Raw genomic sequence first — 17213 nt, forward strand, 5'->3', positions numbered from 1 at the left:
GATCCCATGGTTTCAGAGGAGTCTAATTCATCAAAGGAGAAGGAGTCAAACTCTGAATCCTCAACAATTTCCCCTCCTTATGCTCCTTGACCTAGGGTTCCTCAACAAGGTTCTTTTTAGAGGCAGCAATGGCTTTGAATTAAAAAATGAATGTAGGGAATTTGGGTCATAGGTGGACCCAAACTCAATAGTGGCAATCCCACCCAAAGGCATTTGGTTTAAATGAAAATAATATAGCCTACGAATAAGACCCAAGTGTAGGGGGTTTTCCTTTAGCAACAACCCTAGAGATAGATTGATACAAGGAAGATAAAACCCAACAAATAAAGTTCATTCTTACCCTATAGGGCAGGTGGTTCAATAAAGGGAAGATAAGAAGGTGAAATCTCTTCTTTTTGCCATCGAGCGTGAAGTATTTCAAGAAGAGAAGGGTAACCTCCTTCTAAATACCTAGGAGCTCCTCATGATTGTAGTCACTTTGAAACTTAGAAACCCCTTTACCAAGTCAGACGAACTGGTCAAAATCTTCCTTACAATTCCCCTTAGGCTTTTTGGGGAAAGAAATGTTGTCCAGAGCCAACCTAGTAGATTTCACTATGGTTTCTTTCGACACCACAAAGGTAATTCTTCTAATATTTATAGTGTCATTGTTCTAGGGTTGAATGAAGGTCATAGATAATTTGGGGTCATGACCTATCATTAGTCGATTATGTGTTGTTAGGCTAGCATTATGTAGTTTTATTTATTTCATACTTTACTTTTTATCATGGAATATTCAGGTTCTCAAAACCATCATGTTAATTGAATGAAATATTGTGATCCTTTTGGGTACTAAAAATATAAAATCATTAGAAATTGATGGATGACATGATTTCAAGAACCACAAATTTAACCAATTTGGTTATTATTAGAACTAAGATATTGATGCTGAAGATGAACATTTCATACCAAGTCTTTATAATAAAAATTATAATGAATTGGTTAAAGCAATGCAATGAAATTTAGCAAAAAATGGAGAGTTAGACTAACAAGGGGAATATCTAACTTTACCTTTGAATTCAAATTGTATGGTTTGGATAAGGACTCTAAACTTTTCAAGTTGCAGAAAATTAGTACCATATTATACATTTTTTTTTGGAAAACTATATAATGGGTTATTTAAACAAACAAAAATAGCAGATAGATAAAATAATAGAAAAATAAAATAAAACATGGAAGATATGAATAAGAAAAAAAGTCAACAAAATTCAAGTGTTGTCAATGCAAAACTGTTACATCTTCAAATGAGTTGTCAATAATAACTCAAACATTCAATGAATTCTCTTAGCTTCTCCTCCCTTTTCAAATTTTGGCACAAAATATCTAATATATAAATCCTCTACTATTTTCTTTTGTCAAAAAAATTATTAACCTTTCCCTACATTTTAGTGATCCTCTCTAAAACTAAAACTTTTTCTCCTCTTAAGGAAATATTATAAGTCTTAGTTGTTAATCTCCCTAGCTAGCTCTAGTGTGGGCAACTCTAGGGAAACATGCATTTTTGTCTTCTATTTCATATAGCCATTTGAATGATGATGTTACAATTTGAGGATTTCTATAATCATCCAATAAACATCAAAAAAATCTTAGTGTCATTTTTATTTTATCCTTAATATTTGTTATAAAAGAAATGATGTTCTTGTTAATTATTTTAGTATAAGCATTCTCTTGTAAATAATAGTAAGATACATATGACAAATAAATATAATTAGTATAAAAAATATCTATAATTTTAGTTAAAGAGATGTTTGGGGCAATATCAATCACAACCTTCTAAGAAACATTATACCTTACCAAAATATTCTCCTTGGTGAAATTGCATAATTTTTTAGAAGTAGTTTATTTGATTCTAATGACTTCAACCCACTTCACGAAATAATTAGTAGGCATGAGTAAATGAGTTTGATTGATATTTAAACATGAATTGAGATGGGCAATAAGATATTATTCCCATCGTTGCAATGGTTCTTCAATTACCACAAATTTAAGTGAAATCAGGTCCCAAGGTACTCGAAGAAAAATTGGGTGCAACAAACTTGTGTTGAGAGATTAGGCATCCAGTCTACTTAAACATTCAAACATCCATTGATAAATTACATATAATCAGATATTTGTGTTTGCGAGAGCTTTCATTCCTTTTTCACTCTTGCATACTCTTAGACTAAAGATAAAATTAGATTTTATTTTTAATGCTATTGATTTAAATTATATGTTTTTTTATTCATAATATTCTAAATGATCTATTCTAAAATCTAAAGCTATTTTATCATAATGTTAGTTAATTATGTGTAGAAATTTTATAATTAATATAAACACATTTTACCATTACTTTTTACTTTACGAAAAAGGTCCCATACCAAATGCGTTAGATTTCGTTTAAAAAACTGCTATTCACAGTATGACTTTTTGACCAATGTTTGTCTTCTACGTAATCATCTGCACTACATTAATGAACACACTAATATAAATAGAAACGCCTAAATAGAGCAGAAGAATAACATTTTTTTTTAATTACTCAACGCAACCTTCACATCATATTGCTAATCACATATGGTAATGACTTCATCACATCAGTCGTAGCCAATCACAATTGCAAACTTATTTGTAGAAACCCAGAATCCACTTAGACAAACACTCACTAAAATCAAATCAAATAATAAATCTCCATCTACGTACTAGGAGCAGTGGCATCGCGTTGAAGAGCTCCCTTATTTAAGTCTACCTTATTTAATTAAGAGGTGGGCATTTGAATCCAGGAGGAGGGGTGAGGCCACACTGAACAAAGAGCTCAAGAGCGATGGGAAGGATGATGTTCAGGTTCAGAACCTTTGCCCTAATTGTTGTACACAGACACAGTGCTGCCTCAATTTCCAAAACGCCTTGCAAAACAGGGCAGCACTTATTCGCAGCGGGATCTCCGATAGTAGCATTGACCAGTCCTCCAAGCACGTCCACACAGGCTCCTAATTTCAATGCATTTAGCGGACAGCTTGATGAATTCCCCCTGCTTGATGATGAAGATGAAGAAGAAGAAGAAGAAGAAGACGAAGAAGAAGAAGAAGAAGACGAAGAAGAAGAGGGAGATGACTGGTAATGCCGTGCTTCGGTTATCGAAGCCATGCTCATCGCCAAACAGATCATGCCCACTGCAACCAATACTGTACCGTTTCTAATCTTTGCCTTCTCTAAATGATCTCAAAGATGAAATCAGAAGCCAAAAGAACTGCTGCAAATTTAGGCCTGTAGAGGGAAGTCCCTTGGTGGGTATTTATAGGCTGTGTGGTCTCAGACTTTAATCATGAATTATTGTGCACCCGTGAACGATTTCACGACCTCAAGTCTGAACGTGATGCAGGGATTGGCCAACCTGTATTATTTCTTTAAATATAAGAATGTGGGATTAAGAATTCAAGCTAATTTTATGTAATCTCCATTTCCCCTCTATCAAGTCCAATTGTTTCCACTAGCGGACGCGCCATATATACGTATCCTCGGTAGAACACATTAGCAAGTTATCTTTGTCGTTATCCGCGGACATTAATAACAATTTAAATTCTTCTTTCACATTGGCTTTTAAAACATGTGTATCATCGACGAATAAAGAGTTATTTGTTTTTTTTAAATTTTAAAAAAGTTTGTTATTTATCATAACGTTTCAATATATTGCACGTGGCCCTTATTTCTATCGCCGTTGTATATCTTCCTCTTAATATTGATTAGTTCCGTCAATAGTACCTTTAATTACTATGGTAAATGGATGTTATTGATGAAAATTTTGGCAAGGGAAGAGGAAGAGCCCTTACATACCCTATGTCAAATTTTGCATAATATTATGTTTATCAAGAGAAGGATATAAATATCTTTGATGTCAAATATAAGGAGATATGTCCTTACAAAATCTATATAATTATTATGATTTTGATTATGTTAGAGCATTCTCAATCTTGTTAGGAATAATATCACATTCAAGAGGTGCTCCCTTAATGAGTATTTTCTTCTTGACCACCATTTTTTTAACCTAACATGTACAAGATCAACTACATGACGAAATGATCATCTATGTAATATTTGTAATTCTTGTGCAAACTAGAGAAATATATATTTTTATGTGGGAATAGTTGAATGTCCAATTTTATCAATTTCTTTGGTAGTAAATTGGAAATGTGTGGATAATTCAAAATATAAAGCTATGATGAAGTGACGGGTGGTGAAAAGAACACATAACTTGCTCAGAGGGTGACCTCAAAGGAGATAATATAAGAGGTGGTATAAAAGGTAAATACTAACAATTCTTGTTGTAGAGGTGTAGGTGCAAACAAGGATTTAATAGTTTAAATTTTTTTTAGAGAGAATCAATACCTAAGACAATAAATCATTCTATTCTATGGTACTATCAATAAATAAAAAAGGTGGAATCAAAATAATAAAGGATCCATAATTACTTATATCTTTAGACTGAGAGGTTTGTTTATTTTTTATTTTATTTTTTGGATATGATTTACCACCATAAGTCTTGATGGAGGATTAGTTTCAAGGGCCTTCATCATCTCTACTACTACTTTGGATAAGTATTTTCGTAGGTAATGTAAATACTATAGTAAAAGTTGAGAAGACAAAGAGGGGTTAACTTTTATTTTATTTTCTTTGATGGTTCACATGAGACATTCCTAATTTAACATGTTAAATAATTCTTTTCGTAAACCCAATTTTTGACCTCTATAACATTACTATAATTGACTCCATAAGATCCGTCATTTTTTTATTGCACAAGATAATCATTGGTAACATCTAACTCTTTCTTGAATATTTAAAAATATGATAAAATAAATCATTTTGATCATCTTCAATTTCCAAAATTACCCAATCTACTCCATATTATTCCGGTTACTAAAAAATCATGCTAACTAATATATTTTCTAACCAAAAAATATTTTTATAATCTTTCCAACAATCCTCAACATGTGGGATATCATAGAAATTATCTCCAAGTATAGGATTATAACTCAAATAATATTTATTATGAAAATAAAACCTTTTAAACTTCTACACCTTCTTTCAACTCCCCTCCCCCATCCCACATCAATTCCCCATGAAAATGAGATTTACCTATTCTTGCTAATGATGTGAATGAGCTATGTGATGGATACAATTATAGATAGAAATCCATTATCTACTGGCTCCTCAGCCAAGTCAATCTTACAAAGAAAAAAATCAATAGGTTAGAAGCACTTTCCAAGGTAGATGCCAAATCCTCTAGTTGGACGATGGTCGAAAAATATCAAAGTGTCTAAGTGGTAGCCAATGATTTGGTAGATATACTTGAGAAGTGCGAAGCCATGGAAGAAGAAATTAAGGAGTTCAATGTGAAGGTTTAACAAAAGGATGATAGGAGAGAGACAACTAGAATCATAGAGGAGCTTCATGGTAACTAGGCAACCCTCAAAAGGAAGATGGATGAGATAATGGCCCTTAACACTAAAGTGGAAATAATTTTTTTTACTCTCTTCATGCCATTTAGGAGTAAATTGACAAAAGACATATGAAAAAAAGGAACCACATGGAATTTTCTTCTAGAATTGTAACAGAGCTAACTGATTCCATGGTGAAGGCTACTCTAAAGTCCCTTATTGTGTCTTTGGGAAAAGGTTTGAATAAAAGAAATTCCTTTTCTAAGAAGGTGAAAATGCTAAGCTAGGACTAGAAAAGTTAAAAAACCCACACCAGGTAGACCATTAGTTTGTGTCCTCAATGGGCGATGTGTATTCTCTTTTTTGGTGTCTATCAGTCAATTTCTATTCTAGTTTTTTGTTTTGTTAGCATTTGGTAGTCAACTAGCTTTTGTCTCCTTTTTGATAGCTAGTTCTCTAGTTGGATCCTTTCACTTCTTGTGAGACCCTTTGTCTTTATGATTTGGAAATTATGTAATGGTTCAGGCCTCTACTATTTTTATCTTATCAAAACATCAAAATCTTTGTAATTTTAGCAATAATTATTATTAATATGTTTTCATCGATATAAGATTTGCAAATGTATTTATTGTTGCCAATGGGGAAATGACTCCTAGCTATCTTAGATTATTGTTATATTTCTTATTTAATTCTCTAATTTGTCTACAATATTAGAGTAAAATTGCCTTGTAAATATTGCCTTGAAATTTGGGAGGCTTATAAGGAGTATTGCTATAGTGATCAATTATAATAAATATGGATAAGGTGAAATAAATATCATAATACATAATTAGGTCAAAAGGTTCAAGATACACCTTCATTATAATTTTCATATTTAAGACTTTTATTGTCAATGTAATGAAGACGTCATTTTTCCTCTTGATATTATTATTTCATTTTTCAAGTGCAAGTTGAGAATAGTACTCATAAATATTTCTTATTTCCTAAATTTTCTCTTCATGTTGCAACTCTAGATTATTTCTTCATCACTACAATCGCATAAAATAAATATAAAGTCATGTAAAATAGATATGTTTTGTCAAGATTACTATCTAATATTGAATTTTATTAGTTGTTATCTATTTCTAATCGATAATTTGACCTCCTTAATGAAATAATATTTATGAGCAAGTACATCCATTTGTAGAAAGGTCATATTTTATCATGACCAACTTCCCTATTTAAAGTATGAGTGATCTCTAACAATTCACTATAAGCTTTTTTTTAGGAAACTGCAATTTCCCTTTTTTCTTCTCACCCAACCATAATAATACCATTTCTTTTATGATTTCCTACATATTTTTCTTCAAAATAAATTTTCCAATTTTATTTGACCTTTCAACATAGTCATCTCTCTATGAGATTCTACAAGTAATTTTTATTGAATTAAGCAATTATTTTATCTTTTAAAAACCTTTCTTCTCTATTTTTCTCACTATAATATTTCACATGGCATTTCTCTAAAAATAAATAACATGTAGGATGAGAAAACCCACTCTTAAAGTACATTTGTGCAATTATATTTATATTATTGCATTGCATCCCATTACAAAAACTATTCATATAAACATGGCCTACTATTGACCTTAGAGTGTATATATATTTTTTAGAAGAATGATATCTTCTCATATCCTCGCTATTAATACTTTTTTTTAGTGTGTTTGGTGACTAAAAATATACGTAACTAAGTAAATCAAGGTCATTTTTACAAATTGGATTAAGAGGGAGAAAGTACTCAAATGGGTTTATTTAATGTTTAATAGTGTTACTATATGGCTAAATATTCAAACTAATAAGCAACACCTATTAAATAGCATGTACTAAGGTTTGAGAGGTTTTAATTGAAATAATATAATTTAAAGGTTTCAAATATGAAGGAAATTAAACACTCACTGATAAATGTCATAGAGTAAAAGAAAAATAAGAGAATATATTACAAGAAGTCAAAGGATTCTTATATAGATATGAATGATTTCTTACTTAGAATAATTTGATGTCGAAAAATAAGAGTGATGTTCTATTGAGGATTGAAGAAAAATTGGATGATATGAAAATCATTTTTTGTTGAGCTTGAGTCAACTGATAAATATATAATTATATAAATATAGGTGGTTGTATTGGATATAAATGAATATATGAATATTTTAAAATAATTTTATTCTCATGACACTAGATAAAACCCAACAGAACCAAAATAATCGAAGTCTCTACTTGTAGAAGTTCTTACTCCTTATATGGCGACCCATTAGAATCTCTCATTATGTATAGAACTATCTTGTTGGATGTTTCATTTTTCTACATTATTTTACGTATATTTGGAGTTTTTTATATAAATAAAAAAAAAAAAAAATTGAACAAAATATCAACCTTAATAATTGATGTTCAACCTATAGTGGCTCTATTGTTTGATTATTTATTGTTGGGCTAGCATTATGTAATTTTATTTATTTCATATTTGACTCTTTATCACGGAATGTTGAGGTTCTCAAAACCATCATGTTAATTGAATCAAAGATTGTTATCCTTTTCGGTACCAAAAAAAATCAACCGAAATTGATTCTTGATTTGGTTCAAATATCCACAATTGAACCAATTTGGTTGTTATTAACTAGGATATTGATTCTAAATATGAATATTTCATGCCAAGTACTTACAATATAAGGACTCTAGAATCATCAAGTTTCAAAAAAATTGCACCATGTGTAATGGGCTATTCACATAGAGATGAAAAATAGGAGACAAATAAAACAATATAAAAATGAAATAAAATAGAAGATATTAATAAGAAGGAAAATCAACAAAATCCAAATATTGTTAACGTAAAAGTGTTATATCATAAAATAAGTTATTGATAATAACTCAAATATTCAATGAATTCCCTTAGCTTCTCTTCTCTTTTTAGATTTTGGCACAAAATATCTAGTATATAAATCCTCTACTATTTTATTTTGTCAAACAATTTTTTAACCTTTCCCTAATGTTTAGTGATCCTCTCTAAAACTAAAACGTTTTCTCCTCCTAAGAAAATAGTATAAGTCTTAGTTGTTAATATCGCTAGTTAATTATAGCGTACGCAACTCTAGGAAGGCATGCATTTTTTTCTTCTATTTCATATTAGTAATGATGCTTTCATTAACTATTTTAGTATAATCACTCTTGTAAATAATAGTAAGATAAATATGACTAATAAATATAATTAGTATAAAAATGTCTATCATTTTAGCTAAAGAGATGTTTGAGGGATTGTTAATGACAACCTTCTAAGAAGCGTCATACCTTACAAAAATATTCTTTGTGAAACTGTATAATATTTTGAAAGTAATTTCTTTGATTCTAATGACTTCAGCCCACTTCATGAAATAATTAGTAGTCATGAGTAAATGAGTTTGATTGATATTTAAACATGAATTGAGATGGCCAATAAGATATTATCACCATTGTTCCAATGGTTCTTTATTTACCACAAGTGTCAGTGGAAGAGCTGTGATTTTTGGATTCATAGTGGCCTGATGACACACTTCACATTTTGTGACCCATTTTTGGGATTTGCTAAATAAAGTGGGAGAATAATAATGAGCTCTCAAGGTCCTCTAATTTATTATTAGTGCAAAGAAGTATCCACCGAATGATTGAGTAAGAAACATGGTGGAAATTTCTTTGTGTGATAGTAAAAAGTACAATATCAATCTCTACTCTCCATTTATCATCACCAAATGATAAATCAAATGGCACTCTAGGAAAAATTTGATGCAACAAACTTGTGTTATGAGATTGAGCATCTATGACTACTTAAACAATCAACTATTCATTTGAGCAATTGCTTATGCTCATCACATATATGTGTTTGTTAGAGCTTTCATATCTTTTTCACTCTTGCATTTTTCTAACTCTAATATGAAGTGTAATCCTTGGAATGGATGAAATTACACTATATTATAAATGGTATTGATTTAATTAATATATGAAGTGTAATCCTTGAAATGGATGAAATTACATTATATTATAAATGGTATTGATTTAAATAATATATTTTTGTGTTCATAATAACCTACATGATCATTAAGCTATTTTATCATAACGTTAGTTAATTGTGTGTAGAAATTTTAAAGTTAGTTAATATAAACCCATTTTATCATTCCCTTTTACTGTACGAATAAGGTCCCATAACCAAATGCGATAAATTTCGTAAAAAAGACTGCTGTTCACATTGTGACTTCTCGACCAATGTTTTGCTTATAGGCAATCCTGTGCAGTACATTAATGAACATTCCAATATAAATACAAGCGCCTAAATAGAGCCTCGAGTGGCCAAACAGAATAGATCTTTTTTTATTTCTCAATGCAACCTTCATATCATATTGCAAACCACATATGCTAATGACTTCATAACCTCATTCCAAGCCACAAATAATTACGAAATTATTTTAGAAATCCAGATTGCTATTCACATTGTGACTTCTCGACCAATGTTTTTTACTTAGACGAATACAGACTGAATTCAAATTCCATAAGAAATCTCTATCTACGTACTAGAAGGAGTGGCATCACGTTAAAGAGTTGCCTTATTTAAGTCTGCCTTATTTAATTAAGGGGTGGGCATTTGAATCCAGGAGGAGGGGTGAGACCACACTGAACGAAGAGCTCAAGTGCGATGGGAAGGATGATGTTCAGGTTCAGAACCTTTGCCCTAATTGTTGTACACAAACACAGAGCTACCTCAATTTCCAAAACGCCTTGCAGAACAGGGCAGCATTTGTTCACAGCGGGATCTCCAATGGTAGCATTTACCAGCCCTCCTAGCACGTCCACACACGCTCCCAATTTCAATGCATTCAGTGGACAGCCTGATGAATTCCCCCTACCCGATGAAGATGATGGAGACGAAGATGAAGAAGATGATGAAGAAGACGAGGGAGACGACTGGTAATGGCGTGCTTCCACTAGAGAAGCCATGCTTATCGCCAGACAGATCATACCCACTACAATCAACACTGCACCGTTTCTCATCTTCACCTTCCCTTAATGATCTCAAAGATGAAATCAGAAGCTAAAAGAACTACTGCAAATTTAGGCCTGTAGAGGGAAGTCCCTTGGTGGGTATTTATAAGGCCTGTGATCTCAGACTTCAATCATTAAATTTTGTGCACCCGTGAACGATTTCACAACCTCAAGTATGTACGTGATGCAGGGATTGGCCAACCTGTACTATTACTTTAAATATAAGAATGTGGGTTCGAGAATCCAAGATAATTTCAAGTAATCTCCATTGCCCCTCTGTCACGTCCAACTGTTTCCATTAGCGGACACGACATATATACGTATTCTTGCTACAACACTTTAGCAAGTTGTCTTTGTCGTTATTAGCGAACAATAATAATAATTTAAATGTTATTTTACAATAATAATCGTTAGTTTAGTAGGTAACAGTGGCTTTTTAAACATGGAGGTCATTCTAACAGTGGCTCCGATTTTTATCCACACGGAATATAACTCCAACAAACGCATATTTCATTCACTTTCGTTTGCGTCCTTTTCTCAACGTTTAATTCTCTCCCCCAACAGAATGGGTATATTTTACCACCACGTCATGGCTGCGCATTCTCATGGGTTTTGTGCAGGAAAATGTATGGTCCTGGATACGCTTCTCAGAAATGTAAAGGAGAAAAGCAAACTTTCCATATGGACAGGTTGTTAGGTACATTTTCTAGATAGATAGTTCACCAATTTTTTCTTTGTTTGTTTGTGACGGTTATGTCAGATTTCCTGTATGGTCAAAATGATCAAATGATAGTTCCTTATATGAAAGGTGTTAGGAGAGGGAAAGGATTAGGTTTTGTGGACGTGTGTTTGACATGTCAATATATTAGAATAACAATCATTTATCGAGTTTGTAGTTGTGTTTGTTTCTTAGCTTGATTTTAGTGAATTCTAAGAAGTCACGAGTCATCAGAATCAAGTAACTTAGAAGGCTAGCCAATAAATGAGAGAATTCAAGCTTCCCTAATAAATAACAAAATAATACAAACATTAATATAAACATGTGAAGGATTTAAAAGATTAATCGTGCTATTAGAAATGTTTCTTGTATCATTAATGGCTAGGTATGAATAAAGATAAATTACTAAAATAAAGTTATTATTAGTAGATTTTGATATTTGAAAATATTAGTGGGGTTGGGAAGAAAATATTTAAGTCATTAGAGATTATTCAAAGAACTATGAGTCAATGAAAGATGGCTCCATTTTGTCATGACAATAGCTATTATTGTGGTTTAATATATGTATCGTTATCTTACAATGATAAAGTTGACAATTATGGTTCTCTTATATGATCCTACTTATTAATCATTTAAGATAATCATATTTCTTATTACCATTAACAAAATATTTATATAACATTATTCGAATACGAACTAACGAAAACTAGTAATTCAATGCTGCAATTGAACATGAACAAGAAAATAATATTAAATTATCCTTCTCAAAGAACTAAAGAAATGTAAAGGAGATGATTATAACATAAAGCATATTTTCATATACTATAGATAAAGATCAAAATAAAATTGATAGAAGCCATACAAATTCTTTACATTGCTTGAAATTTAAGTTATTTACAATATAGATGTCTTACCCTTTCTTTTCCAACCTCCTTAGAAACAAAAGACCCCTTCCTTATATATAAAATATTACATTGATATCTCATTTGATGGGTGACACTTGTTATCTTAATACAACTATATGAACTACCAAAAGTTGCATAGCGGAAAACATGTCAATTTGTAATGCCCTGCCAGGAACCCTAAAGGACTGCCACACTACAAGACAACTAAAGGGTGAAATAATTTTTTTTTTAAAAGATTAAGTGCATTATTTATTACATTGCATGTTTAATAACACAACTGGAAGCCTAACAATGAAATCCTAAAGGGTTACCAACGAAGATTACTTCGTAACTAAAACAACATTAAAATGTTTATCCAATTACCCATCTAATTAGGGAACTCAATTGCAATTAATTAAATCATATTCATAAACTGACTTTCACATTGAAAGATTTAAAGTGATACAATATATTTATTTTCAATGAAGCATTTACACATACGAATAAAGATAACTGAAATAACATACATTCAACTGAATTAAGATTATAATATTCAATAATTACCTGGCTTCCACTAGTACAAATGAAATACATAAATTACAATGCCAAGGCTACCTAGTTTACTGATACAATGACCACATGGGTCTCAAATGTACAATAATCACAAACAAGAGCTGATACATGAATTGCGAACAAAAGGTACACCAGCGAATCCAATCCTTGCATGAAGGTACGAACCAGAATATCCGATGGGAAGTGGCACTACCACCCGACCATGTGATCCCAAAATGGAACCACCCCACTGTGCTAGGAGATAGCAGAAGACCCTCAAGCAAGAAAAACAACACAAGTACAATGGTACAACATGACTTCGCAAAACTTATGCGACTCGACTCACAAAATACTAGAGACTCTAAAGTGAGAGTGTCATCATATGGCTTAAGATGGTTACCATAGGTAGGCCTCCTTAGGTCTCGACCCCCATCCTGGGTTATCCTGGTAACCTTTCCCGAACCCCCGACACCATCTAAGCATCATGCGGACCCTACCAACCTTCTATGAAGACAAGGTGGTAGGTTTGCCATTCCAAGCCTTCCCACAACACCTTGAGCCTATACGAGCACTCAACCATGTGCATGGTGCAATATCTTAATTAACATTATAACTACCCACACCTAATCAATTTTAGATTATCACTTATTAACTGATTTTCGAGGGGTTATCCTGCCAACCACTTCGTGTGTAGCCCCTACTCGAAAGCCACTCTCTCATAGGACACTAACAGGTAAGGTCTCTCTACGAGAACCCTATCGCAAAATTGACCACCATATCTAATCTTGACAAAACACAAGTGAAGGATACACAAATCAATAACCCAAGATTGACCATTGGAACATAACACACAATGGTTCACATTAACAAGGTTACACAACTACACCTGACTAATAGTGTATAGCAACTATTACGACATGACGAAAACTCAAACCACAATTGCAATGTAAATAAGCTTTGACCAAAAATACCATTTACACTAAAGGTCCTAGTACAGGCAATCTTTTAAAAAAGTCAAAAGCATTAAATATTTGCAAGTATAGATATTCTAGAGAAATAGAAAATACAGTTATATTAATAAAACAAATTTAGAGTTGTCGTTTGTCCAGTAAAGCTAAATTTAACAACATAAAATTTTCCCCCTAACATATATTCATTGTTAATTAATAAAAGAACCCAAATATATAATTTCAATAAAATAAATAAAATTCCAAATTAAATATATATATAATAATATAATATAAGTACATGAGTATATATTCATGAAATATATATATATATATATATATATATATATTAAAATGAAAATTTAATTTCCCAACAAAATATATTTTAATACTCAAATAATCTGAAATAGCTAAATACTTAATAATCTAATTATTATTATTTTATTTTTTTAATAAAAAAATAATAATAAAAAAAAACCTAAAAAATAAAATAAATATTAATTAAATTAATTTAATAATAAAAAAATAAAAATAAAATAAAAATAAAACAAAATTTACTTAGCGATGGTGCCCACGGCCCATCACTGCAGCAACAATGTGCTACCCCGCATATGTGGTAGCAAATCTCCTGCTACACCATATGCCTGGTAGCAGCAAGCCTGCTACCCCGTATATGAGGTAGCAGCACTGCTCCTATCCCCACATATGGGGAGCAGCAAGCTGCTTGGGCGTGTGTGGCTGGGTTGAGCCCAGCTCCTCGCCACGCAACCCCATAAATTAAAAATAAAATAAAAATACAATCGCTCTAAAAAAATATATTAAAATATTTACATGCAGTAAATAAACATATAATTTTATGTAAAAAGAAAAAGAAAACTTAATACTGCTATAATCAATTGACAAAATAATCACTGGTAAAGAAATATACCAGAAGACTCCAATCTCTGAGACAAAACAGAGATTGGGTAAAACAGCAAATCCCAAACAATTTCTTTCACAAAGAGAAATTGGCTGAAAACTAATAAGATTGGAAATCCCCAATTGAATTTTTGGGCCAAAACAAGAATGGAGGAAGAGGAATTTTCACTAAGAATTCCTCCAAATTTTTAAACTTCGAGGAAGAAAATAATTAATTGGAAGCATAGGAGTGAAATTTTGGCAAAATTTTGCTAGCATAACTCCCACAATTTCGCAAATTTAAAAACTACAACATACAAAAAATCAAATTCCATCCATAAATAAAAATGGAAGAATTGATTTTAAACAAAAACATAACATGAAATAAGCCACAGAAAGAGATTGGAGTTGCATTTTTAATCAATAAGGGACTGAGATTCCCATTAAATCTCATAACAACTATTTTAAAACAACTGCAATCATTTAACCAATTTTCTGCACAACATACAAAAGAAGGGAAAGAAATATAATTCTTTTGTAAACAAAACAAGGTAGAGGCTATCCAACCTATGAAGCTTTCCAGAAAGCAATTTGTTGGAGAGCTTCAATCCTACAACCAGATTTCCAAACCAAATCGTTCTTCCAAACAATCTCCAAATTTTGCCTTCTCCAAAAATATGCATACCTCTTCCCATGAACTCACAGGAATAAATAGAAAAATACTCCCACCTAAACTTTTAGGTTGAAATGTTTTTTCATCCAATCATAATTTCAATAATAAAATTTACTTTTCTAATTTCCTTCAAAAAGGTAAATGGGAATTTCCTTTTCTTTTTAAAATTCATATCTTTCCTCAATAGAATTAATCAACTTTTCCTAAAAAGTGATAAAGGCAATGATTTAACTCTATTTTTATTTTTATTTTCAAATCTAAAAGCAATAGTATGCAATTAACTTTATTTATTTTATTTTTCTACTTGATTTAAATATGGTCATTTTTCCAATATAATGCAATTATTAATTAAAATTTAATAACTTCATTCAATAAACTAAGTCCATAACACAAAGTCATAAAAATACATAAATTAATTATACCAACTATGAAATGATGCCATAAACTCAAATAAATAGTCGAACCCACTAGGGCATGCAAACTAAGAAAATCACATGAAGACTCTGAAAAAGTCAAACGAACAAGACTCGAAGGTCGAACAAATGGAAAGGACGACCAACTGATGACACTCACATGAGTAAACTGAGGGTAAGAATTAGGGTCAACAACTATCTCCTCCACTCCCATCAGAAAAATAAGGCATGCTCAGACCTGTGGAGCCATATGGAGATGATACCCCATACCTACCTGGTACTTGTACCTACCATATCCTGCATCATCAAACCACACATGTATATATACAAGTATAGAATAGATGACACACACATCAATGAAGGAGAATCATCACATTCCCTATCTCATTAGAGTGAGTGAAGGAAAATCATCCCGTCGCATCCAATACACTTGCAAACACACAACATATAAATAACACATCACATATGTAAGGTGAAAGTGTCAGTCCATGACAATAATCCATAAAAATAGCACTAATCACAAGTACTAAAATGTTGTAATAAAGCATACAACACATATCCAGTTAAAGCATGAAATAATATCAATTAAGTTTGAATAAAGTTTAGCAGTAATGTATCAACTAAAAAGTCAACTGCAGCAAAATATAAGTCTAACAAGTTTGATCGAGAAGGGGTACTACATTCTCCCCCCCAAAACTAGGCTTACTCCTAGAAGCCTAAAATAGATAAGAATAGATCTCTCTCATCTTCGCTGCATCCTCCCAAGTCACCGAGGTCTCATCATTTGGGTCCCATTGTACCCTTAGCTAGTCGATGGTATGACCCTGGAGGGTCAAATACCAACGCTGAAGAATGCACATGGGTTCCATGGAAAGCTGCCCGTCCTCGACCTCCAAAGCATTCCAATAAAGAACATGTGTGACATCAAGGTGATAAGGTTGAAGAACTGATACATGAAAGACATCGTGGATGCGGGATAGACTCGATGGCAAGACAAGACAGTAGGGAACAGGTCCTATCCCCTCAAGGATCTCAAAAGAGCCAAGAAAATGAGGTGTCAACTTAGAACCCTTTCCATAACAGATTGGAATCTTCCACGGACGCACTCTTAATAACACATAGTCAGCAATAGAAAACTAATGATCTACCCTATGAGCATCTGCATACTTCTTTTACCTATCATGTACAACTACCAAATGCTCACAAGTCCGCTCAACCTGCTGCTCCATCTCACGAAGGATATCAATTCCTATACGCACCTTGTCCTCTAATCGATCCCAACTCAAAGGAGTACGACAAGGATGACCATACAATGCCTAGAAAGGAGACATACGTATGGAGCTATGATATCCATTGTTATAAACAAACTCAACTAGATAAATACAATCCTCCCAGTGGGACTGCTAGTCCATAACATACATGCGAAGCATGTCCTCCAAAACATGATTCATGCACTGAGTCTGACTTTCTGTCTCCAGGTGATAAGCTGAACTGCGGTTCAACTAAGTCCCCAAACCATGCTGAAGTGAGGTCCACAATGCTCAGGTAAATACATGATCTCTATTAGAAATGATCTGCCCTGGGATCCCATGCAATCTCACTACATCTTCCAAGAAAACTCGAGCCACCACTGCTGCTATATAGG

General features: G+C 32.3%; 1 protein-coding gene across 1 annotated transcript; it reads right to left on the minus strand.

Moving 5' to 3' along the window:
• Positions 1–9950: 9950 nt before the first annotated feature.
• LOC131044004 (36.4 kDa proline-rich protein-like) lies at positions 9951–10486 on the minus strand. Its single transcript, XM_057977269.1, has one exon. The coding sequence runs from the start codon at positions 10458–10460 to the stop codon at positions 10068–10070; it is 393 nt and encodes a 130-aa protein (XP_057833252.1). The 5' UTR covers positions 10461–10486; the 3' UTR covers positions 9951–10067.
• Positions 10487–17213: the final 6727 nt, after the last annotated feature.

Source organism: Cryptomeria japonica, chromosome 5 (assembly GCF_030272615.1).
Source record: "Cryptomeria japonica chromosome 5, Sugi_1.0, whole genome shotgun sequence".
Classification (NCBI taxonomy): domain Eukaryota; kingdom Viridiplantae; phylum Streptophyta; class Pinopsida; order Cupressales; family Cupressaceae; genus Cryptomeria; species Cryptomeria japonica.